The 27055-nt window shown below is 41.7% G+C and overlaps 1 protein-coding gene across 12 annotated transcripts in view; it reads right to left on the reverse strand.

The window, feature by feature from the left end:
- Window positions 1-27055, reverse strand: part of nrxn1a (neurexin 1a) — a 57298-nt gene that overhangs the window by 19762 nt on the left and 10481 nt on the right. For 4 of the 12 annotated variants that reach the window (XM_071462443.1, XM_071462442.1, XM_071462438.1 and 1 more), the window contains 10 exons: window positions 16682-16983; window positions 15493-15516; window positions 13366-13527; window positions 11244-11315; window positions 10791-11015; window positions 9986-10133; window positions 8914-9044; window positions 6994-7246; window positions 2303-2506; window positions 1085-1111 (listed from right to left, as the gene is read on the reverse strand). In XM_071462443.1, the coding sequence (XP_071318544.1) occupies window positions 1085-1111; window positions 2303-2506; window positions 6994-7246; window positions 8914-9044; window positions 9986-10133; window positions 10791-11015; window positions 11244-11315; window positions 13366-13527; window positions 15493-15516; window positions 16682-16983 (1548 nt within the window). The remainder of the gene's footprint in view (window positions 1-1084; window positions 1112-2302; window positions 2507-6993; window positions 7247-8913; window positions 9045-9985; window positions 10134-10790; window positions 11016-11243; window positions 11316-13365; window positions 13528-15492; window positions 15517-16681; window positions 16984-27055) is intronic. The other 8 variants (XM_071462445.1, XM_071462441.1, XM_071462449.1 and 5 more) reach the window with 3 other exon arrangements.

Here is a 27055-nt window from a genome sequence, read left to right on the forward strand (position 1 = left end):
TTGTATGCACACGGTGTGCCAGAAAAGTGGCTGCCTACTGAAATGTTCATTGAGACAACTGGTCTAAAATTGGCCAACAGACATGCGGGATAGCAACGGCACTGTGTGGCTAGTAGGGTTTCTATGGCAACTGCAGTCGTCCATTTCACCACCTCTTTGCCGTCACAGAGCATTCGTCTCTCTCCCCCTCTCTCTCGCTTTCTCTGTGGTCGTGATAGAGAGAAACTCCACGTGAGGGAATTAAACTTCATCAGGGATTCAGCTCCACTCACAGCAGCATGAACACAAACACACACACACACACACACACACTTTCACACAGGAAAACACACCCAGAAAATACAGACACAGATGGGCGATGAAAAGAATACAGAATGCAAAGCCACTCACAAACACACACTAAACACACTGTATGAAACACTGCCCAAAAATCCCCCATGTACAGTTTAGAGAGAAACAGCAAGCAAACAAAGAAAGCAACCAGACAGACGTTTGGAAAGAAGGTGCGACAGAGAAAAGCAGAAGGATAACACGTCTTTTGTCTCTGGCATGAAGGAGAAGTAATTAGCTTGCAGCTCTGAGTTGCATTCATCCACCAGCTACCACTCTGTGCCTCTATAGCTCACACTTCTAAACACACCAGATTTACCTGAACGCCTCATACTCTGACTTATTTTATCCTCCTTCTTCCTCTCTTTCTTTTTTTTCTCCTTCCATCAACCCCCACCGTCCTCTCTTCCGTCTATCCCTCTTTGTTAAAATGGCCGACATGGAAAACCCTGGCCCTCAGCAAAAATCACACCACTCCTGTGGTGTAGCTGAACATGCAGACACTAACACGCATATGTGTGCCTCCCCTGTTGAACACACACACTCACACACACATATATGCACACAGACACATGGTGCAAAGATATGTTGAATGAGGGATTATGATCAGATGAACTGACAAGAAAGAGAGTGAGAAATAGTCGGACAGACACATTAACGAAAACACATACACACTACCGCGCGCGCACACACACACACATACTGAGAAGGAAGAGGAAGGGGGAGGGGTTAGGTGAGATGGAGGATCACTTACTGGCTGTACAGTTTATCCTGATACAGTCTGGAGGGAGAGCAGAGCAGAGGGTTAATGCTGCACACATACACATACTCTCCACGCCCTGGGGACGCACACATTGACACACCCTGCACTCATATATATATACAAACATGCACACACACACACTGCTGAGAAAGCACAAACTCTCCTTCGTCACAGGACCTCAAGCTGGACAGTATATTTTCTTACAACAGTGTGAGTTTCTGTGACTTTGATTTTTAGCCAATAAAGAGCTAAATCTGAGAATGATTGGTGGATCTTCACAGTGACATGTTAAGGAGAGCTGTGTGTCCCAGCATGAGCAGTGTGCTCACTGGCTGCTCTGGCCTGGGCGACAGTTTCAGTCACCAATCAAAAGCACCAGGAGACTGAGATGGGTCATGTGTGTCAGTTTGTCTGATGACATCGAACACATCCCATAATTTTTGTCACCCATCCAGAGCATAAATCTTCGCAAACTGTTGGAAGATTCAGCCCCTGTATTATCATTATAATTATTATTATTTTTTTTTTTAAGCCATGATGCCTTGGTGTGTCGTGTGGCGTCAACCACAGAAAAGACGTGGCTGCAGACAACCAGAGACCAACACATGCACCCCTCTGTAAGTGTATGTGTGTATTATTATGTGAATGTACATTTATGTGCAAGTGTGCGACTGTGAAAGAGTGAAAATGAAAATGTGTTGAAACGAGAAGGAGAAATGTAAAAAAAGTTGAGGGATTATCCTGCAGTTATGTGTGGAGTATACTATCTGTGTGTGTTTGTGCAGTTTGTGAGTCTTTGTGTTGATAGTTGCAGGTGTTAGGGATGCACAGGTCCACTGGGAGTGAGCAGAGAATGCAGCTTGAGGCTTGACCCTCTGTTCAACACAAAAACAATACCACTAACCTTCGATTGTGTATGTTTGAGTGTGTGTGTGCATTCAAAGATAAGTTATATATATATATACTATGATGTCATTTCAAATGCTAAAAATGATCACCAAAAGCCTGTGAAACCAGTGTGTTGATACTTTATACTGAGTATAAACAGTGCAGCAGGATTATCAGGAAGAGTTTATTTTACAGGGACAACATATTAATAATCAACATTCCTATGCAAGAAACAGCCAAGAGGCCAGTATCAGCTGCATTCCCCTGACAGGTAATTAAAATAATGTTTGAGAAGCTACATGTTTGTGTGCATTTGTGTACCTAGGTTGACAGTTAGTCGGACACGGCCCCCATCCAGCTCCAGTCGAAGGGTGTCTGCCGAGTTACGGGATGTGGTTGCCATGAGAACGCCATACGCCCGCTGGGAGCGAAAGCGTAGCGAGACGTCCTCCGCCTCAGTGTGCATCGCCACAGGCAACTGCACCTTCATAAACTTGCTGCCGTCGTAAGACAGGATAGTTGCATCTGTACAAGATGCACAGAGACAGACAGACAAGGAGAGAATGATAGAAGAGGGGAAGAAGTGAAAGGCAGGCGGAGGAAGACAGAGATGATAGTGGAGGAGAGCATGGTGGGTAGAAACGGAAAAAAACATAAAAAAAAGAGACAAGATGATTGACAAGGAGAAAACACACAAGGTGGGAGGAGACAAAGGCAATTTGACGTTGAGTGAGCCAGCTTTATACATAATAAAATATATTGCGTGGCTAAACTCCCTTGTTCCCCCGCCACGTCATGTTGAAACTCAAAACCTGCTCCCAACAAAATTACCCCATCACTTTCCACCCCTAATTCATCATCACTGCCTCTGCCTTACAAAAGAGGGTGTAAAAATAGCCGCAGCTGGTTGGCTGGCCCTATTATCCAGTTAAATCAGAATGCATGGCGGTGAGTGTGTTAGCCACCGTCGCTGACATCCCAGACCCTGGAGTCATAATGTAACAAGCTCAGGTGATCCCGCTTTAATGTCTTTTGCATACTCATTTACATATTCATAATCTTCTCTCCCTGCTACCTGCTGGGGCCAATCCCCGACCACTAAACTGTTTACCTCTGAGGACCCTGTTTTTTATTGGCCAATTACATACACAGCCAAACACACTCTCCACGTCTCTGTGTCTTTATCTCCCCCTCTCTTCCTCCTTCGCTTCTTCTTATATCTCTCCACTCCACTCCTCCTTCGCTCTCTCTCCCTTTCGCTCTCCCTGTTTCCGTGGGAGACGTTTGGAGCCAAGGCAAAAACAAGAGAACAGGAAGAGAGGGAGGCCTCATGAATACTGATGAGCTGAGAAGGAGGGAAAGAGAGAGATAGTGTGTGTATGTGTGTCTGTGTGCGTGCATGTCAGAATAAGTGAGTGAATTTAAGTGTGAACAGAGGAGGGTTTAGTAAAGTGAGAGCAGGGGGAGAGAAAATAGGGACAGAGCAAGACAGAGAGAAAGGAGCGTGGGGGTGGGGGTGGGGGGGAGAAAACCTCTTGGCTAAAATGCAAATGAACCCTCATTAACTTGAGGAAAAAAGAAGGTGGTTGGCCTGTTATATCACAGATAACATAACTAACAGCCACACACACACTCACCCAAGCACACTTGAACACACACACACACACACACACGTGCACACATCTCTGATAAGGGAGACAGCTGACTAAATTTTCCTCACCATAGCACCTGACTCACTACCAGACAGATAGAGGAGGGAGGGTTAGAGAGGAGGAAAGTATGGAGGACCATTCCTGCCATGAAAAGAAAAAAAGGATTGACTGAAGTGCAACACGCACTGGTGGTCGCGTCATTTGAAGCCTGTAGCACACGACACATGCACCATATGAGCAGAGTAAGTAGTTATAGAATAAGGCTAGTGATATTCTATATTATTGATCCCATCAAAAGACTGAAACCAACAATGTGTTAGCTCATTTATCAATACTTTCTAACATCCCCACCCTGCCTGTGGCACTCATACCAAAGCCCACTGGTTCCTTCTGAAGACATAAATCTTTCAATTCTTTTTTCTGCCTTTTTAGGCCTTTATTTTTTATAAGTACAGTGAGAGAGAGACAGGAAAGTTGTGGAGAGAGAGGGGGGGTGACATGCAGCAAAGGGCCGCAGGACACACTCGAACCCTGGGCCGCTGCAGTAAGGACTAAGCCTTAGTGGTACGTACTCTACCAGGTAAGCCACCGAGGCGCCCCTGAAGACATAAATCTTAAAAAATGGGTCACAAATATAAAGTTTAATTTTTAAAAAGGTCTCAGTAATTTCCTAAAACAGCTGGGCACTGTTATTTTTACTGATTATTACTTAACCAGGAGAGATGGTGCATTTGTTGGAGACTTGGTGCACTAATGAGTATTTATGGCAGCAGGACGCTATGTGGGATTGGCTCAAAATTAACTACAGTGCTCATGTTCATGGTAATGAAGGAAACTGTTGCAACAGTGTGGCTCACTGATGTGTTTTTAATAGTTTTGACAACAGTGGAGGTTTGTGGCAGAGAGGGGAAAAAACAGGCTTTAGCTTCACTGAAACGCAAAAGTCATTAATAGAAATAATTACCAAACTTTTCTGTTCAGGTGTGCTAACTGGGATTTAACAATTCGTAGAGTGAGCATGATAAAAATTTCTAAACAGTTGACAGATGCTGGGAATTAGACTATGGCATATTTTGATACATGTCGACACGTTATTGAGTCACCGCCAGTGTGTGGGCTTAAGCGAATTACATGGTTGTTTTGATGCATTACTATTTAATAACTCTTTTTATTTATTACATAAAAGTTCTAACATCTCATCTAGCACTTGTGACTTATGTCATAATTTAAATAAGCCATAATTTTGAATAAGTTCATAATTTTGCCTGAAAACTGAAATTTTTACTTTCTGTCTCATAATTTTCTTATTTCTAACTTATTTCTAACTTAATATGTGATCATTTTGATTAACTTTCTCATTATTCTGATTTAGCAAGTCCATATTTTGACTACATACTTTTGACTCATAACTGTGTTGACCAAATGCTAACATACTATCATCAAAATTTTGACTCTGCATAAAGATTTTTATCTTTTATCATTTGTCTCTTTAAAAAAAAAAAACAGTAATAACTTTGGTTAAAGGATTTAGAAATATTTAAGGTTATTAATATTAGTATTAAGTGATGGAATGGAAAATATAGTTTTTTTCAAACTTGCATTTGAAAAATAAATTTTAAATGAGTATAGGATCTGCTCTTTTGAAAATGGAAACGTAAACCTTATGATGACACTAAAAGACTTCCATAGAGAAAACAGGACATTAAGAAAAAACACTGAGAATGACTTAGGAATATGTGTGTAACTACTCTTAATGAAATAAAAATTCATCCTGGAGCCCGAATGTGGTGAGGGGGAACAAAGGAGAGAGTGAAAGAGTGAGGAAGGAAAAAAAGGGAGGGAGAAACCGCAGGTAGAAGGCGTAAACATGGCCAATCACTCTCTCCATCTGCTTCTCCATCTGTGCTTCCTTTAATCCACTGAACCACCAGTTAGTGACCCCTCAATGCACATAGAGGGATGAAGAAAGATATTGAGAGGAAGACAAAGCTAAGAGAAGGATAGAGAGAGTGCATTGCTATGATAAACATGCACTGCGGATGTTTGTCCTCCGAAATAAAACATCTTCATATCAACAATGTCAGAAAGTGTATGTGTGTGTGTATATGTGTGTGTATGTGTATATCTCCTATTAGATGATAGTACAAACATCACTTGAGACGCGTCAGCAGCTGTGGCACAAACAATATTTCTTCTCTTTTCCTTGTCTGACTCCATCTCACTTCTTTCAACAGGCCTGTATCAGTCTCTCTGCCAATCTTCCCTACTTTCCATTTCTCCCTCGGCCTGAATTCAAACCTTTTCTCGTAGCTTTCTCTTTGTCAGATTTTCTACTCTCGTCTCCCATTCCTCCTCATCTCCTCACCTGCTGTCATATGGCGGTTCCAGCCCGGTGGTTCCACCTTCCTCTGTCACAGCTCCTGCTCCCTGCTCTCTGCACATTTCCTCTCCCATTGATTCCCAGTCTCTACATCCACAGCAGCACCAATAGTCCTGTCTGCAGATCTGCTTCCTCCCACCTCTTCTCTTTCACCTCTGTAGCTTCTCTCCTCTCCTTGCCTCCATCTTACTACTCTCACACACAGAAAATGTTTAATTTTACATGAAAAAAGATACAGCCTTAAGATAGACAACCAGCACTATTATTATTTTTTGTTGTTGAGCAAACAGGCTCATTCTTTCCCCATCCTTATTTTCTATTTCCACCTCTACCTACTACCTTCCTACCATCCTCTTTGCCTTTTCACTTTCCTATTCTCCATCACCAGGGTCAAACCTACCTAAAGTGGACGGTCAAACCTACCTAAACTAAATTTGGAAGTTTTATATTCAACTAATAGTTTAGTTACATTTTTTATATTCCATAAATCTTCATGAGGTTACGTTTTTAGTGCACAGAGTAAGCACTATTAAATTGTAATATGTTAGGATGGGCACTTAAAAGAAAAAAAAAAAAGCATAACTTAAAGGTATAATGAATAAAGATTTTATTACTCAATATAACTGATGATCATAATATATTTTCAGAGGTTGATGGAGTTACTTCTGAATTTAAAATGTCAGACTTTCCACCGCATACCATCTGTCTTCTGTCACTCATCCCTTTGGCATTACTCAATGTTCTCACGCCAAAAAAGAAAATGACAAAACTGTCATTATGACTGTATTTTGCACTGTGGCATATCACTAATTTTCACAAAAACGTTGCTGTTTAGTGACAGTAATCAGCCAGCTTTCTCATCTCTATTGAGAAAATGTGGCCTCAGTGCTTATGCTAATTATTGTACAAGCTGCTAATACTCCAGTTGAAGTGTTATTCTCGTCCTCTTTCTCTCCAACCTCTGACCCTGTCATTCTCACCTCTCTCACAGGAGCGTCCCAGGTAGCCCGTCCCAGAGCAGTCGCAGACGTAGCGGTTCCAGCCCTCCCTGCAGATGCCGTTGTGCTGGCAGGGGTTGGACAGACACTGTTTAGGTGGCTCTCTAGAGCACGAGGGCTTCACCCCCACCGCCCTCTGGGACTCGGCCAGCCGCCGGATGTCTTTGCTCTGCCCGTCCACAAATAAGTCTCTGATGCAGCCCACGTAACCATAGTTCAACAGCGCTGTCCACACCTGAGGAGGAAATCACCAGTGTTAAGTGGTCTCATTGAACATACAGTATATGTCAGCATTTTGCAGTGTTTGGTGATAAACTAAGTGTTGTAAGTACATTTTTTCTACACAGGTAATCACCATCTCTACCAGTTATTTTTGGCTCAGGTGCTTCAATTAAGCTTAAATTCATTTTTTAAGATTATTTACTTCATTGCTTTAAAATTTGTTTCACGTTTTTTAATTTGAAAACCAAAAGTTAGTGCTTTGATCTGAATTTAGGTCCAGGCTGTCGTGTAGAATGGCTATAAAATCACTCACTGCCTATTCCAAGCTTTAGTCCACATATCATGGTCTTCTTTAAAAAGCTGGTGCTCATCTGTTCACCCAGGATACATGATGTATATTGTATTCTAAATTTACATTTCACCTCTTTTATTTTATGTATTTTGTATTTCAGTGGAACTGTTGTAGCCACAAAACTCCACAAGATATATTACTCTTGAACTGCAACTAAATATTATTTTATTATGGAGAAAACAATGGAAAATGATATGCACAATATCCTAGAACACAAGGTAAAACCTTGTTTTGTCCAATAAACAGTCCAAACACCAAATATATTCACTTTACAATAATGTAAGATGAAGACAAGCAGCAAATTCTAACATTTAAGACTAACATTTGGCATTTCTGCTAGAAAAATGACTTAAAGAATTAATCAATTATAATTCTTGACAGTCGATAATGAAAACATATTAATTGTTGCAGCTTTACTCTTGAACCGTGCTCGTCATGTTTGTTATCAATAATGAAAAAGAAACAATTACTAATTGGCTTGTAAAATCCCACCATGCAAGAAACAAAGATAAAAAAATATTAATTAAACAATTAATCAATTGGTCTATAAACACACTAAAAAATTGAGCCTCATGGTAGCTCAGACAGGCAGTCAATTTATGGAGGTCATTTTATAGTCACATGTTTCATTCAGTGTCTAACCATGTTTATCTCTCAATATACACAATCCATGTAAACATTTAGCTCTTATTCAGTCTGCTTACAACAACACTGAGCTCTGCATCCTCTCTTTTATACCGCTGCCTTCTGCCTGACGGCTGCTTTCAGTCCAGCCTGTTCTTGCATTAGGTGTTTGTCGCATGTGAATTTTCCTTGTTTGTTAACGTGTGTTCATTTTAATATAACATGATGCATCTCAGGCTCTGCCAGGAAGAGCTTGTGAGAGCCACACCATCAAACTAACGTGCATACTGTTGCAAGAAAATGGCTAAAACCGTGACGTGGGGGCATCCAGTGGCCTGGTGGTTAAGGCACATACACATAAGCGCAACATCCACGGTTCAATTCCTGACCGTGGGAACTTTGCTGCATGTCCTACCCCACTCTCTGCCCTTGTTTCCTGACTGAACACTTCTCACAATGTTCTACATTTGAAAATTTCTTGTTGTTTTTGGACCAAAGATATCTAATTTACTGTGATGTAATTTAATTTACTGTAATGTAAGACCATGAAAAGCAGCAGATTCTACCATTTGAGAAGCTGGAACAATCAAATTCAATCAAACATTTGTGCTTGGGAAATAATTCATTTGATTTTCTGTCAATTGATTAATAGACTGTTGCAACCTTAGTATGTCGTACAGTAGACACGAAATGTCAACACAAACCTCCGTAGGGAAGATCAGTCCAGCACGGTCCTCAGGTAGTCCTCCGAGGTACAAGGTGTCATCCAGGTCAAGAATCTCGCTGTCTCCTGGAGCCGTGTACGCTGTTCTTACACTGTTCACAGAGATGGTCCCTAGGATAAAGAAACCAGCGACATCAAAACAACTTCAGTAATCATCGTGACCTTCACTGTGAACATCCTCATCACAATCATCACTGTCATCACCACCACCACCACCACCATGATGACCACCATCATCATCATCTTTGTCATCATCATCATCCGTCCCCCTCTCTTAGCACTCCTCATCATCATCGCCACCGCTCATCACCGTGATAATCAGGAGCAGTGGAAATCCCAAACTGCACAGGCTTTAATCATGATTTAGTACCTTGGAGCTGTGCTGGTTTAAAAGTGCTATGTTGAACATTTTATCAACAATAAATCATTAATACAATTATTTTTAGACATTAGTACAGCTACAGTAAACAAACAAGACCCCTGCTGAGGAGACAGGCAGCCTCCACTGAGGGTTTCTAGACTGTAATTGACACTGACATGTAAATTAAAACTATACTGGTACTGGGCTGAAAAACATTAAAAACCCTGTGCTGTAAATGAAGCATGGTTGGTGTTCAAAGGACTGGCACAAAATACAGGCAAGAAAAGGATGTAATATTCATGAAAGACCACAAAAGGCTTTATGTATCTATCAACAGTATTTGTGGCAGGAAGCTGGGATTTATGACAAATGTGGCAATAACTTTGAAAAACATTAACAGCACTACCAGTAAAATGAGAAATAAGCCACAATTGCTTTAATTATAGTCTCGGTGTTATGGTAATTATAACCACATATTATAATAAATGTGACAGTGCTACTGTATATTGATTCTGTTAAAAGTGGTGTATACAGCACCCCTAAAGTCAAGTTCAATAACCCCAATTTAAATTACATACAGACAGCAGACAGATGGCAGCCAAATGGCCTTGCTAGGCTCATTATCATCCACCTCCTCCTTATCAACCTTTGTGGTCAAGGTTAGCGTCAGAGCTGAGAGCTGTGAGCGTACCTGAGCGTCCGTCCCTCTGAAAGTCCACATGATACCATTCTCCATCGTTGACCTTCCTGTCGATGGCCTTGGTCTTGGTGGTTCCCGAGCCCATGTCCAGCAGCAGGTACAGGTGTCCATCAAGCATCTCAATGGCAAAGAAATCCACCTGTAAGTCAAACACACACACAACATCAGTATTCTGTAAAAAGCAGGGACATTGATGGCTTGCAATAAAAATGCAAATTATAGCTGCAAGTTATAATAAAGTGATTGGGCTCCAGTCTAACCATTTGTAATCAGGTTCCGTCTGCAATGTCATTTAATTTTAGTGAGGATTAGTTAACCTACACATTTTTCTAACCTACAAGGAGCAGAAAACATGTTTTCCAATTCGCCAGAAAATGTGAACATGATGGCCATCTTGGAGCAGGGATTTCTACCTTTCTTAGAGTCATGATTCTGGTGAATAAAGCCAATTTTTCAGAGACAGTCAAGAATCCAGTGGTGCTGAATACACTAAAGGCCATTAAAGGCCTAATTTCTGGAAACCAACTTTGACATTTCTTCTGTTAGGGATAACTATGCCATCTGTTTGGTTCAGACTGAAATATCTTCGTGACTATTGGATGAATTACCATGAAATTTTTATGCAACAATTTATGGTCCCTATAAGGTGAAGCCTAAAGACTTAAGTGATCCTCTGACTTTTCCTCTAGCAATAACATAAGGTTCATATTTTTGTTTTTTAGTGAAATATCTCAACAGCTATTGGAAGAATTAAAGTTGGTCGAAATCTGTTTTTAATATACGTTATATTTTTTACCTTGACTGTGGGTGGTGTGCGTGGGTCCTTGCGTTGCTGCTGTCTGGGTTTGCCATGGCTGAAAAGCATCAACCCGTTGGGCTCTGTGGTCCTGAAGTCGAACGAAATGGATCCTGCCTTCTTCGCTGCCCACTTGCTCAGTGCCACATAAGACTCTGGGGTGTCAAAGGTCACGGGGTCCAGCGTGGCCACACTCTCACACTTAAAGGACACCACCCCACTTACCTGGAGAAGATGGAGGCAAAATCAAACGATTAAGGGTTCTAGCATTTGAAAATTTGGGCTGTGATACTCCTGTGAATATCAAGACCAAAATGGTTCTTTTGTTGTCTGGGACTGAAGTAAAACCAAATCCCTACAGTACAAGTCTCACAGGGTCCGACAGAGGGTTGCAATACAAAACAGTGTCTGTTTTACATGTACATGAGGATGGTTCAAGTTGAAAGTGCATACCCTCATCTTTGGGTCTCCCTGTTTAGCCAGTCTAGACAGCTCCAACCGAACATCATTATTCTTGTACACCACCTTCAGGGGAGGGGATTGAGGAGGAAAGAATAAAACATGAATTCACTTTTAGGTTAAAAACCTTTTCTTCACTTGTGTACCCCCTCCTTGGATTCCTTTCAAATATTTCTGGTGTGACACAGAATTGGATTATTGTCATTATTTTTAATTAAACTCAGCATTTTACTACAATAAGCAAAAAGAATAATATTGTTTGAACTATTCAGAAGTCACAAAAGGAGAAGAGAAGAGATGAGGAGGAAAATAGATATTTTAAATATGACCAAACATCCATTCATCTTTTAATGCAGAAAACAGTTTTTTATTTAAGTGTTCTGGTATTTTTATAAGAAAGTGACAACCTTAAGACCAGCAAGCCACTCCAGCCTCAGCTTTTGATAACTCCCATTTGTCCCTGCCACTTGCATGATCGCTTTTACTTTTTCTCTCTTCTTGCTTTTTCTGTTTCTCTTTCCTTTCCCTGACACAGTACGCTCTCTGACTGAGCAGTGTAAAGAGTGTAAAGAGCGTGCTTGTGCTGAGCATTTTGATGTCAAGAGGGACGAGCACACACAGACTCTGCTTTATTAATCCAGACCTCTTTCTATGACCTATGAGCAACTCTGCAACAATAAAAAAAAATTCTCTTCTGCATTGATTTTTCACCTGTTTTTAATTTTCTGTATATTGTGTGCTTTTATGTCTGTTTGTGTGTGTGTGTGTGTGTGCGTAGTGCAATGAGGGTGATTCTTGTATATGATAAGTAAGTGTGTGCAAGTGTGCAAAATGGTGCTGGTGTGTGGGTGTGTGCGTGGAGGAGCGTGGCATAAAATGCACAAAATTGTTACAGCTGTGATCGCTCATGCGCGTGATTCACTGCATACATCTTAATTTGCTCACACGGATTATCATATCATCGTATTAAATATGTAAATGTGCCAGCGGAGGGTTCACTTTGACAGAGGCAGCCTCGTTTAAACACCATCAGTCTTAATGAAGCAACACAGAGCGCATTCACCACTGATACAGATAGCTCTCTGTTTGGCACATCATCTGTCGGCTTGTTTGGTTGTTTGTTTATGCCTCTGTGTGAGTCTGTCTGAATGAAATTGAGACTTAGACAGGGGATGTATATAATGGATGTGAGAGTGTATTTGGAAGTCTTGTTGTGTCAAGTGCTGTGTATGCATATGTAGGTTTATTTGTGTCTGACTATTTCTGTCTGTGTGTGTTTTAGTGGGTATATTCGTGCACTCCTGCAGTGTATACATGCAAAGATTGTGTTAACGTGTACATGCATATGTATTAGTGTGTTCTCATCAGTGTGTCATGTGAGTTTTTGTTGTTGCAGTGTTGTGGCCCATTTCAAGCACAGCAGATAGATGGAGCGTCTCTGTGGCGTAGCTAATTAGCATGTTAGTGCTTAGTGCTGTATCTACTCCCTCAACGACACTCATCACTGATTCTCTCTGATGCTGGGGAGGGTGTGTGTGTGTGTCTGGGACTGTTTGTGGGAGTCTGCCAAATGGAAGTATTTCAGTGTATGTGTGCGCTTTATAAAATAATGTGTGTAAAATGTTTGCGTGATGCATGACAGAAAGGGAGAGAGAATAAGGGAGGAAGAGAGAAAGAAAGTGTGAAAAAGGGGAAGATTGGTGTTTCTTAAAACTTGAGAGGATACAGAAATCTGTGCAGCATAAGTATATGAACTGGGCTGTGCAATAATTAAATATTATCATACATCAACCCTCAGTGGAATCATATTGTGTAGAAATTATCATGTGAAGATTACATCAGTGGCTTATTCTGTCTAAATTAATAATTCTGGTCAGACAGTAGTTAAAACCTAGCAAAATTAGTTACTGACGTAGTTATTTCACTTATTTCATTGTAATTATTTCATATGTGACTTTCCATACATTTGTCATATCACAATATACTGTAAATCAATACAATTTATATTATGGTATTTTCTCAATTATATCACCTAGCTCAAGTATGAGTACATCAAATATGTTTTCTATGCGCTGGCATATACACATATACGCATACACATATACATGCATCCCACCTCTTTGAGACAGCCCATGAAGTTATTGCTGACTGGAGAACCAGGCAGGTCAGCGGTGCTGGGGCTCCCTCCCACGTAGAAGAAGTCGTCAGAGCCCAGCATGGTGTAGTCCTCCTGGGTGTAGCCCGTGGTGGTCAGGATGCCGTCCACAGAGATGGTCACCTACACAACAAAGCACAGGGAAAGGACACGCTATATACTCACACCAAAGGCAGCGCTTAGCGCTAGCTAGGCGCTGACCAGCCAAATTAGCCCCCATTACTCTGGTAACCAATGTGTATGCATTCTGGTGGGGAAAAGGCCTGATTGGTTTTGGGAGTTGGCCAGTTGTTCTGTTGGGACTTTGATTTGGTGTGATTGGATTAGTGCTAACTGCGTAGTGTAAATGAGTAGTGCTGCCTCATGACTTTGCGAGTATTACTGGCATGTGGAATATGTTGCTATCCACTGCTAAATGCCTCTCAGTCCCTCAGCCTACAGTTAGTAATATACTCTGTAGCTCCATCTACTATTTGTATACTCAGAATCACTACGTGGTCTGCCTCCTTCTGCCTGTCAGCAGCAGCTGTACAGGATGACAACTAGATCCTGTGTGTGATTAATAAAGATTTACTGTTACCCAAAGCTTCAGGGCCACCATTGGTGGTTTATGACTCTCCACACCCAGATTTCAAATCCAGTCTATTATCCTGTCACTGCAATATAATGGCTTTACAAAACAAACTAAACCAACAGGATTTGTGCAGTGTTGCATTAAAAGACTGGCCCCATCCTCTATATACAATAATTCGACCTTTACATTAAAAGTTTTGCTCTTTATTTCTCTGCCACAGACTCTGAGCTGCTTTACCTTTAAGGTAGAAGATTCAGTTTGATTTATTCCCCATACACTAACAACAACTTTCCTTATGCTCCACCTATAGTGACACCAGCACTGGTGTTGTTGTAAATTAGCCAGCCCATTCTGCTGCATAAGAGACTGTACAGGGGCTTTTAGCTAGCACACATAGCCAACTCTGTCACACGTAAATCACAGTTAGTGGTATGTTATCACCTTGATATTCTACAGTTCATTAATGTCCATGTTCAGCTGCTCATAAAGGTTGTGAGCTCTTTACTTTCCCACTACAATAAGTTTGCTCGCACTGATGGTGCTTATCATTGCCAGGCAAACTTGCCCAGCCAGGCAGGTGTTAGTAAAGTATCCACAGGCTTCATCGTGCTACACAGTAGGTGTTAGTACTATTTACTTGTTAGTAGTTGTTAGTAGTTGCATTGCTAGCAGCCACAGTGGTGTTACTGGTGTCAGGCCAAGCTGTGTGGGGTTACTGAGGTTAGGGTTAATGATTTCAATGTTGTTAGTAGTTGTGATGATGTTATGTTATTGTGTTGTTAGGGTGAGTTGTGATGATGGTGTTAGTTGGTTAGTTTGTGGTCTGGGGGGTTTGTTAGATCAGCGAGTCTGAATGAAATGACACACGGACGAACACACATAAATTGATGTACACACACGCACAGGTGTTAGATGGGTTATGGCTCATTCCACACACACACACATACACACACACACACACTCACATAAATATATAAACATGCAGCCTGTTCCTCTCTCTGCATGCAGCCTTTGGCAAAGAGGACACAGTAGATTAAAAAACGACAACAGAGGAACAGAATGAATCATAGCACAATGGGCGACATGCAGTGGCAGAGTGGCGGAGAAAAAAATCAAAAGAAGAAAAAAAAAGAGGGGCAGGAGGAACCTCTCTATCCATTTTACGGACCAATCAGAGAGGGGAAGGGTTTCTGAGTCACGCCATGCAGGAAGGGGAGGGCTCGCCATTTGCGTGCAGGTGAGGGATGAGCCAATCAGTACACGCCTACATGTCAGTCACAGAGGATGATGTAGTGAAAAAAACATTAGAGAAACAGGGGAAGGGATTTAAAGAAAAAAAGTGGTTGGCGAGGAAGAGGGGGCGGGGGCTTTTTAAGCGTCAAAGATTACCAACCGCATTTATCCTTTTATTGGTTTATTTTTGATGTCTATGGTTCAAAAGGAAATAGACACGGGGCAAACCCAAACTAAGAAACAATTAGAATGATATCTACCGAACAATGGAGTTTGTTTACCATAGCGTGTCCAATGCCTGAGTGCTTTGTAGAAGAGGGGGAGAAAGGAAAGCAAAAAACTGTGAACAGAACAACTTCGGGAACAAAAAAAGGAAAGCTAGAAGGCCTCTGGTGAGGTTAGTAGGTTGGTTGGAGTGGTTTCGCTAGGAGAAGGGCACAGGTTAGGTTAGTAGAATGAATCATTCCATGGATGGTGGTTAGTTTCACTAGCAGGTTAGTAAAGTTAGTAGTCAAGTTAGTAGTACAAACAGGCAAACGGCAGAGGCAGGCCACAGGTGGGTGACAAGCACCTGAGTGCAAGTGACCCTCAGTGTTCTTTAGTTAACTCTCTCGCTCTCTCACTCATTCACTCACACACTCACTCACTTACGCTTATACACACACACACACCCACACCCACACACACACACACACAATTGAAAAAGCACTCACCTAGAGCTGAAAGCAGTGCTGGTCTGGTGGTTAACCCACTGTAAACTAAGACCAAAACCTCAGGTATTTTCTTCCTACCACAGCGTCACTGCAGTTGGACAACAGACCACTGACCGTAGCTTTTTCATTGATTAGTTTCTTGCTGTGGACTATAGTCTTTTCAGCTGGAACATCTGCAGCAGCCACTGTGGTTCACCATATGACTCAAATACACATTTAAGCTATTGAATAATGAACTGAAATGAGTTTTACAAATAACAATTATTTAAAATTTTAAAGTATCTGTCAATTACCTCTCAAACTCATTTATTCACCATTTAATCTATAAAATGTCAGGACATAAAACCGATGACCACAATTTCCCAGGGCTCAATGTGATGTCTTCAAAATTCTTACTTGGTCCAATCAACAGTCAAAAAAAACCCCAAAGATATTCAATTTACAATACTATGAAACACACAAAAGCAGCATATCCTCACATTTGAGAAACTGAAAAGTTTGGCCTTTTTGCTTGGTGAATGTCTTAAAGGATTAATCAAAATGGTTTCAATTCTTCTCAATTTTCTATGTTTAATCACTTCATCACTAACCGAAATCCAAACATGCTTACATCCATTCAATAATCTACCTCTTGCCTTTTTGTCCCTCCCTATAACCCTTAAAATCCTCTCCAACCTTAATCAATATTGTGACTTATTTTATATCTCCTCTCCTCCTGCTCGGTCGCTCACTCGTCCATCTCCTGTAGTCTGGTTACCTGTCTCAGGTTGCGGGTGACCTTGACGTCGTGCCAGGCGTTGTCGTTGAACTTGCCGTTGACGGGCTCCACCAAGGCCTCAAAGGCCCCAGAGCCGAGGTTGATGACAAGTGACACGGCACCGTTCTTCAGTGCCAGGTTGACATAGTCGGCTGACTTGCCGGTATGCAGCATCAGGCCGTTGCGCTGCAGTGTCTTGAAGGAGAGTGTGATTTCATCGCTGCTTGACTGGATGGGGTTGGGCGACAGGTCATAGCAGAAATACTCAGAGCCCTTGAAGGTGGCAACGAACTCCTCGCGAGCTGGGAGAGAAAGAGAGAGGTGGAAGAGGAGGACAGAAGAAAGAAGTGATGAAACCATTACACTCCTGTTGAACATTATCATGATTAGTACAATATCCAAGCTATAGCGCTTCTTCCTACACTGCTCTTCACAATATGTTCAAGGATGATAAAATGGTGGGTGTTCATCGGAGCAAGCCAAGTAAAACAAAGCTCAGCTGGACCTGGTTAAATTTGATTCAGATGTGTAGTACAGAACATATTGTTGAAGATGCTGAAAATGTTGTTATTGTCAAGCAAAGCCTCACTGATGCCAGCACTTGGAAGAGACACTTCCTTCCATACCTCTAATCGTACCATGGAGTGGTGTGTAAACAAGCTTTGATCACTCATGTGGGTTGGAGATTAAACAGTGTGGATGTGAGCGAGACAGTCGTGAGTCTGTACCATTCCAAACTCGTTACGAAACCTGCCATCCTCTCTTTTGAGAGAACAGCTGTGCTGGCACTCTGAAGTGATGTGGTCTTGTTTGACAACATGGCTCATTTCATGATGTTCGTCAAAAGCCAGAATGTGTGTCTGCATATGTATGTGTGGTGGAAGTAAAGGTTAGAAAGGTTTTGAGAAGGATGGAAAAAGCTGATAATGAAGATGGAGAACAGCAGCCTGTAAGAAACATGGCAGCCAAAGCAGGCAGGTTTTTGGCCAATTAGAATTCAGAATAACAGGCAGACAGCCAATAGCAACTTACCTTGCACATCCTTAGTGACCCCCAAGGACACGAGACCAAGGTTTTGCAATCCATCATCCTTAAGCTCACACTCTGTTATCTACTCTCTCACACCTACTCACATACAAGTGCTCAGCCATATACGCAAGCCAGCAGAGGAACAAATATGCACACCTACACACATCTGCGTGCAAAAAATGATCATACTATTGTGCTGGCACACACAAGCAAGGGCGACATTATCTGCCTCCTTCACACCCATCCCCCCCCCCTCCCCCTCGAAGCTTCACCCTTCCCCTGCATCCGCTCCAGCGTTCTCCCCGCCACCGTCCCTATATCTCTCACACCTCCACCATTCCTCTCCACACATCTCGCTGGCCTCTTTTTTTTTTCTCCCCCTGCTCTGTGCAGCCTGTGGCATAACCACCATCTTGTAGTTCACGATAATGAGGAGAACGGAGGGGAATTTAACACACACTAGGTCAGGCTGGAGCAAGAGAGACACTTGGTGAGGAGGAAACACTGGAGAGGAGGGGAAGGGAAGGGAAGGGAAGGGGGGTATTGCCACGTAATGAACAGACTGAAGTGTAATAGGTTATTAAGGTAGTGAGAGGAGTGTTGAAATGGAATCGGCCACACTTGAGTGAATATAACTCAGGAAGAATAATGAGAAAGAAAAAGTGAGAATATACCACAATTCAAAGAGCAATTGTGGCAAATTGTCTTTCTTTCACTCTGTTGCATGAAAAAAATCCCTAAGTGTGAATGCCAATATATGAGTGAGAAACAACACGTTGTTTGCCAGCATGTGTGAGTTCTCCCTGGTGTATGATTCCTTCCCTCCCAGCATGTTAATTATGAGTGTGTGTGTGTGTGTGTGTGCATACCTCAAAAGGAAAAAAAAATGTTTGCAACTTTGTATTCAAGCATATGAATGTGTATGTGTGACAAGTATATGCTTTTTATGAGCGCATGAAATGTGCGGGGGTGTGGGTGGGTGCTGGTCTCTGTAAATATTGGTGTATTGCTGTCAGAAAAGCTATTACCAACTCGGGGCCTCGGGCTAGTCTTTACTGAGAGGAGCGAGAGTGAGGAGGAGGAGGGAAACACACACAAGAACACACACATATACAGAGAAAGAACGGCGAACACAATCGCTGCATACACACTGAAACACACATGCAGACACGTAGACAAATGTAGATGAGGTGTCAGAGTGAGGAGGAGGGGGGGGGGGGGGGGAGTGTGAGTTGTTCACAATGAGAACACACGCAGCCGTCCAACAGCATTCTAGCAGTAATTTACAGAGGTGCCATTAGGCTTCAGTGTGGTGCTCCACCATTCTGTTGCTAATTTACAGACATGTCATTAGACCAGACAGGAGCACATAAAGCATCTCTGCATCGATCTGGAAGCTCTGGCCCACAAACACTCGCTCCTTGTTCTATTACATCACACGCACAACAGGCACACACACGCACACACACACACACCCAAATAAGGCAGGGAAATGCATCGGGTTGACACAAGCACAGTGACGAACATGTGTCGTATGTGCACGTGGACACGCCTAAAACACACGCGCACACAGAAACGCGCACGCTCTCGAGTGGGCAAGTTGGAGTGGATCTGTTGTAGCTCAGATAAATGGAGTGAGTCAGTATTAGCTCAGAGTAAACAGTGAGACAGACACTGACATACACACCACATGTCACACTTCATCCTGTGGAGAGCACTGTCGATCAAAGCAAGCGAGCAGGAGAGCGGAGGAATACACTGAGGGACGGAGAAAAACTTAAATGAGAGGAATAGAAAGAATAGAAATCTCTCAAGTTAGATTATTCAATTTCCTTTGGAGATTCTATTAGTTTTGTGAATGTTTATATCATTTTATGTTGACATTTGATTGTTGTAGCACTGGACAGATTGTCTGATTAACTGATTAGTCCTTTGACAGAAAATCAATTTGCATCAATCTTAATAATCAACTGACTGTTTAAGTAATTTCTCAAGTAAAAATGCAAAACATCTGTCAGTTCAAAGGATTTACTACTTTTCTCAGTTTTATATAATTGTAAATTGAATATCTCATGAATTTAGTTGGACAAAACAGGCAATCCAAAGATAGCTTCTTTGATTCTGGCCATTTTTTCATTATTTTGTGACACTTTATATGCAAAACAATTAATTGACTGGTCGAAAAACAGTTTAACTGATGCTGATCTTAAATTGTATAATACTCTTCTGTTGCAGCTTTATCTGATTGAAAATTTAAATTTCTAAGCTCTCCCTTCAAAAACAGATCTTGATCTCATTGGGACTTGGATTAACTTAAGTTACTGAAGGGAAGGAAAGGGAAGGGAAGGAAAGAAAAGGAAATGAAAGGAGAGAGGAGAGGAGAGGAAAAATGGAAGGCAGGGAGGTAGTTAAATGTGTCAAAAATAACCAGGAAAATACGCAATTAACTATTAAAGCAAAGAGTAAGGAATGAAATATGAAGGCTATAGGAGGAGTGGGAATAGAAAAAAATGTAAAGATGGAGGGTGATTGGCATTAGACCTTGAAGGCTATCATTAAACTACTACTCTAATGAATAAAGCATTCTGTGGGGAGGCAGCAGGGAGGGAGAGTGAATAACTGATCTGATGGTTGCTGCTGGGACCAGCTGCAACTGTACCGCCCCTCCAACGATCAAACACACATCACTTGGATTTCACTGTGTGTTTGTGTGCATATGGCAAGTGTTTGTCTCATATGGCTTTGTCTCTTCTCATGGGTCTCCTCCTCAACATTTCACACACTAATTTGTCATTTCCATGGCAACCCTGTGTTGCAGGGGCTACGGCAAATATGAATGTGCTTGTGCATGTTTCAGGGAGAGAGGGAGACAGGAAGAGAAATGGAGAAGGAGGGCGAGAGAGAGAAAGAGTGATTGAGTGAACAGTACATTATCATGGACAGCTGTACTGAATCAAAATGGCGGATGGAGGCTGGGAGCACATCAGGGGAGCCTACATTATACAGCACCTGATAGAGGGAGCAGGGTGGAAAAGAAGCAGGATAGAGAAAAAGGGAAAGATGCACAGGGGGAATACGAAAGAAGGAATGAAAAGGGGAAGATGGAGAGACTCATTGAGATGGGGGACACAAAATGGAAGAGTGAGAGGAGAGAAAGAGGTTGAGGGATAGAAAGAGAGACAAGGAAGGGGAGTGGCAGAGAGCAAGGGATGGATGGCTAGAGAGAACGGAAAGAAAGAAAAATGCTGGTGTATCTAAATCCTAGTGTAGCAAGCCTCAATCATGGCAGCCCTGTCATTCTGGAGATAGCACACTGCAATTCCCCTGCACCTCGTTTTTAGCCCACCATGCAGTTCTGCTATCAGCCTCTCTCAGACTGTCCACACACACACACACACACACACACACACACACACACACACATACACACACACACACACACAGCATAAACTCAAACATCCTGCATGAAGGCATCCCTCCTTAATAAGAGACAGGTGGATTAACTATATACTCATACAGTATACAGATAGATGACCAGTGTAGGAAATATATGTAAATGCATGCTAATATATGCATAGCCTCCATATTAACTTAAAGTGTGAAAATCCATACAGTCAAGTTCACCAGAGGATACGACTGCTGTTTCCATCTCTATTCAGTGATATACAGCATCTGGCTTCGAAACCGATTGGGCTATCACATCACAGCCAAGGGAGCAATACTGTAGAGGAGGATATTACTGTCAGGATACAAGTGACAGATTGGTTGTCTGCAACGTTAAGCTCTTATTCCTCTTTTTGTTGTTGTTGTTCTTAAATTGAAGGTATTCATTCCCAACATCAGATATACGAGAGAGTGTAAAAAATGTGACACTGGCTGTCTGTTGCTGTCCCAAAAGTAAAACTAGTGCAGAAACATCCCATTATAGTCACATTATAGATCAAACAATTTATTGACTGTAGGGCTGAATTTAACGGTTATTTTTTAAAGAATCAATTAATCTGCAAATTATTTTCTCGTTTAATTAAATAATTGTCACGATTTCTCAAGCCCAAGGTGATGTCAACAAATGTCTTGTTTTGTCTGACAAACCCAAAACAGACTACAATGTTAAGATGATGAAAAGCATCTTTTGAGAAGATGGAACCAACACATTTTGAGCTTTTTTATTTGAAAAATGAATAATAACTCATAGTGATGACTCACCAATCGACTAATCATTGCAGTTCCAATAAAGTAATTTTAAAAAATGGTCGAAAAAATCAAAAGAATCAACACATTAGTCTGTACTGAAAAGTCAGTACTAATAAGGACTGTGTGATCTATAACGTGACATAAAATAGTGAGAAATGTCCATCACAGTTTCCAGAGTCTATCATGATTTGAATGACAAACAAAGCAAATATAGTCTTTTTTTTTTACATTAAACTTCAAAGTGAATTTCCTTGAGACACAGATAGAACATGACTAAATAACATCATATATTGTTATTGCTTTGTATTTCATTTTGAGAATACAATGACAAGCACACTTCCTGCCATTATATTCAATCTTTTATTTCATGTCCCTTTTGTTTCTTTTATCTGTGCTCATCTCTCTCACTCTCTCTGTCTGTAGCTTGAATTTGGCCTTCTCTCTGGTACCCAGGGAAACCGGCTTGTTTCCATGACAATGTCTGCAGGCAGAACAGCGTATTTGTCTTAAGCTAGATAAGATCAGAGTCGGTTTCATCCCTCTTAGACACACATACACCCGCTCAGGCATGCACACAAACACACATACATGCATCATGGAACATATGCACATAGGAGGCCATAGAGCACTGAAAAGCACGCACACTGGAAAAATGTGTATTTGTGCAAATGGGCAGCCAAACCCTTTTGAAGCCATAACTTTAAATATACCTACACAGACAAATGATGATGCTCGGACTTGCATACATGCAGGAACACACACATCCTGCACCTGCACACTCACACGCACGCACACACACACACGCACACACACACACATACACACACCTAATGAAACCCTCTTACAGCAGGTTGTTAACAAATAACAAGAGCATAAAGGCCTCTTTTCATAAAGGTAATGTAATGGGTTTTTAATGAAATCAGTGGCTATTTCAGTTGTTGTAGTTATGCCAGACAAGTACCAGAAGTAAATGAGTGTTTGTGTGTGCATGTGCATGCCTGTGAGTGTGAGTGTGTGTACACTTGCTCATGTGTTTGTTCTTGTCTTGGCAAACAGCAAAGAAATGAACTTCAAATGCCAGATGGAGTACTGGAGTGAATCGCCAATTGGGCCACTACCCTCAGCACCCACCCAGACACAATGGAAATTGCTAGAACAGGTAATAGACAATTGAAGCAGCGACTAGCCTGTTTAGGGAGTGTGTGTGTGTGTGTGTGTGTGTGTGTGTGTGTGTGTGTGTGTGTGTGTGTTTGTGTGTGCATATGCCGGTGTTTGATGACATATCTGCATCAGTGATGAATACCATCCTGGCTGATGCGAGACTGTGTCAAGTCGGGGAGCCCAAGGAGAGATGCAGCGTTCCTGCTGAGAGTCGCTGCAGTCTTATCTCCCCTCCTGTCTCCCCCCAACGTGTCCGACCTTCTCTTTCCACCTCTCTTTTCCCACTCTCTGAATGCGCTCCTATCTTTCCTCACCATCACTTTTCTACACTCTTTTACCCTATCCCACCCACCCCTCCTCCCGCCCTCCCTCACACTCCCGCAGCCAGCCTCTGCTCTATCTTTCCCCTTCATCCTCTGTAAATGGGAAGTCCGTTTGATGTCTTTATTTTTGGGCGATAACAGGGTGCATTGGCTTTGTGTGTTCCCTATTAGCGTTGCAGTGAATGTGCAAAAATGTTAATGTGTATACTTGCTAACAGGATGGTAATTGCATACAATTACCAGCAAATGTATACATTTACCACTGGGATTGCTACACATTTCCCATGGTGAATTCGGTAACTGTGTATCTCCTTGATAATGTGGGGGTAGAGCTCTGTATGTGGTGCTGTGACTTTCATTACAAGAACTGCACGGGTGTTAAGCATTAATGAGCATTGTAGTACAGTACTGTAATGGGTGCTGGTAGCAGAGAGCAAAGGCTGAATTAGCCCCATTAGTTGAGAGGGTATATCTAGGAAAATTGTACATTTTGCAATAAAAACTTTGCTGCAGTTTCTTTATCACTGCTGATGGCCAAAGGGGGCACAACTTTTTTTTTCACAGCTCAAGATGTGGCCATCAGGATCCAAATTCATGCCAGTCACTCAGGCAGGCAGCCAATCACAAGACACTTGACACTTAACACCAAGCGGCTTTCTCTCACCTCGAGTTGGGTGCTGCTCACTTGCCCGTCTTACTAAATTATGTCAAACCACAGTGGCTAATGTGTGTCTGACAAATATCTTTTATTAACAAATATACATTATGTTAGAGTGTTTACTTCAAGCCTGAAATGCTTTTGCAGATTTTACAAGCAAGTAAAGTTTGGGTGATATGAAAGAAAAATATTTGGTGATTCTAACATTTCTACACTCAGTAAATGATGTGATACTACAGGGACAGTTGATTCAACACAAAGCACAAAGGCAACTTCCATCCTAGGTTTCTACGACTCCTATATTTTCACTGTTGATTCATTTGTCTTCTTATTTTTCAATTAATTGATTAATGGTTTATTCTTAGTGAAAAATGCCCATCACAAGTTGCCAGAGCTAAATTTGGTGTCTTCAAATTACCAACAACAGACCAACAGGCCAAAACCAAAGGACATTTTATTTACAATAATATCAGAGTTGCAATATAACTGATCAATCAATTAGTCCATCGACAGACAATTAATTTGAAACAATTTTGACAATTTGATAATTGATGCTTTTCTTTGTCATATTGTACATGATAGTAAATTGAATATTTTGGAGGTCATCAGCTTAGGCTGTAGGAAATTATAACAGGCTTTTTTAATATATATTTTCTGACATCTAATAGACAAAACAACTAATCGCTGGATCACTTGATCAAGAAAAAATCTACAGATTATTTGATAATAAAAATAATCATTACCTGCCTCCTTAAATGATATTTAAAAAAAGGCTGGAATCAGTGACTGTCTTTGGTGTTTTTGCTTAATAAGTAACACAATCTATACAATTGTTATTATCAATTATTACGATTGTTGATTCATTTTCAGATCAACTGACTGAATTGTGTAAGATAAGCTGTAAAGTTCTTAAAGGATAATTAAAACAACAAAAATCTGCTTCATTAATTTAGTTTCAGTGCATGTATTTTATTAAAGAATAATCAGTGCTTGTGTGATTTATTATTAGGACTGTTTGATGGTGATGAGTAAGAGGTAGGAGACATGCTGTACTTTGCTGATACTGACTGGTTCCTCTTGTCTTGGCATCTGCTACCACTCCCAACACCACATATGGTGGAATCAGCACGGAGCTCGTCCGCTGTGTGTGTGTGTGTGTGTGTATGTTTGTGTGTTGTGAGAAAAGTGTGCACATGTGTATGTCCGGGAGATTACAAGCGAGGTGGAGGGACAAAAACAAAAGAGACAATTTAAAGAGAAATCCAAAGAGTCTGACACTGAGCATGTGTGTGTGTGTATGTGTGTGTGTAGCCTGTGCCTGAGTGAAGCGTGCGTCCATCTGTGTTTTTTTGCCATAAGACAATGTGTTAAAATGAGCCGCTTTGATTGCCGACGCTTTATGAGTCACAAGTGATGACTCACAATCCACCTCCCCTGAACACACACTCATGCAAGTCACACAAGACACACGCACACACACACACAAACATACAGACACACACCTCGTTCTCTTTTCATCCACTGACCGTGAAGAATATGTGCAGGCAGCCTTACTCATGCATATTTACACTGAACACACACTCACTCACCTACTCAGCGGGCATTCTCTAAAGGTTATTGTGTGAGTGTGACTGTGTTTGTGTGTGTGTGTGTGTGTGTGTGTGTGTGTGTGTATGTGTGTGTGTGTTTGTCCGCCCATTCACGTCCGCGCATGTGTAAAGGTCACTTCAAGCGAGGCTGACCACTTGTCTAAGCTGTGCACAGATTGCTGGATTGATATTGAGAACACTTGAACATGCAGGCAAACAACCACTATTAACCCGACAACCCGCCCCAAAGATGAAATAAATAAATAAATAAATATCATAAAAAATCATTGCTGCCAATTATGTTCAAGTGCCATTCCTCAATCCTATTCAGAACCTACAATCATTCATTCACCCAGAACCCTTCACGGTCTATTCTTGGCCAGACAGAGAGAAGAGAAAGGGCAAAATCTGCTACTTGGCTTTAAGCACATTTTCCATCCAGATTATTGCTGCTCAATACTTTTCAAAAAAAAAAAAAAAAAATCCATTTCCCCCTCTTCCTTTGGCTGCTCGATACTTATGAAAATCCAATTTGGCTTCTTCTTTTCTTTCTTCCCTCCACAATTCGTGCATTTTCACCCACTCAAAGTGATTAGTGATCTGTGGGTATCTCTTCCAGAGAGAATGATAGCTGTGTTTTATGGAGGAGGGGAAAGGTCCACGGTTCCCCATCAGGGCTGATGTCCCTTCGAGAATGACTGGGCTGGGAGGGCAGACAGGAGCACCGCTGTCCCTTTGCAGATACAGGCAGTTGCTCTACATCACAGGAGAGAAGACGACTCACTTTATCTCTCCCTCGCTTCCCTCTTTCCCTCTCTGCTCCTTCTATCATTCATTCCTTTAGCTCCCCTCTCACAGGCACGGTCTCTTTTTCTCAATTTCTCCAGCACACGCACACACACAAGCAGACACACATGCCATATATCTTTCTAAGACACCCCTCCCCACACCCATCCGCCCCCTCAAAGAAACTCATTTCAGCTTTGCGGGCTCCTCAAAAAGCCTCTTTACGCTGAGCTAACCTAAGCTAGGCTTCGTCTGCACCATTTGACAGCCTTTACATCTCAGTATGCTGAGCAAAAACACACTCACACAAACACACACACAGCTTTTCATGTGTACAGTTTCTGAAAGAGACTTCAAAGGTTTAAAAAGAAGAAAAAAGAAAAACATCGGCCACAGTTCTACTTTCCGCCTATCACAATCCAAACATCCGTAGTAGTGAGGGCATCCACTATACACAAATACACCAAATGCATTGTGTAATAATGCTGGAAACATATGTTAATACATGTCGGTCCTTAAGTAGGTGATTTAAAATGCTAAGCATAAGCCAGATGAAGCAATTAAATTTTCACTGCCACCTGGATGATTCATGGCAGACATTTTAGGGCAGAAACTTGAGCACTAGGAGCTTACT

Source organism: Trachinotus anak, unplaced genomic scaffold, assembly GCF_046630095.1.
Source record: "Trachinotus anak isolate AG129_WGS33_773 ecotype Australia unplaced genomic scaffold, CSIRO_AGI_Tana_v1 ptg000025l, whole genome shotgun sequence".
Lineage (NCBI taxonomy): Eukaryota > Metazoa > Chordata > Actinopteri > Carangiformes > Carangidae > Trachinotus > Trachinotus anak.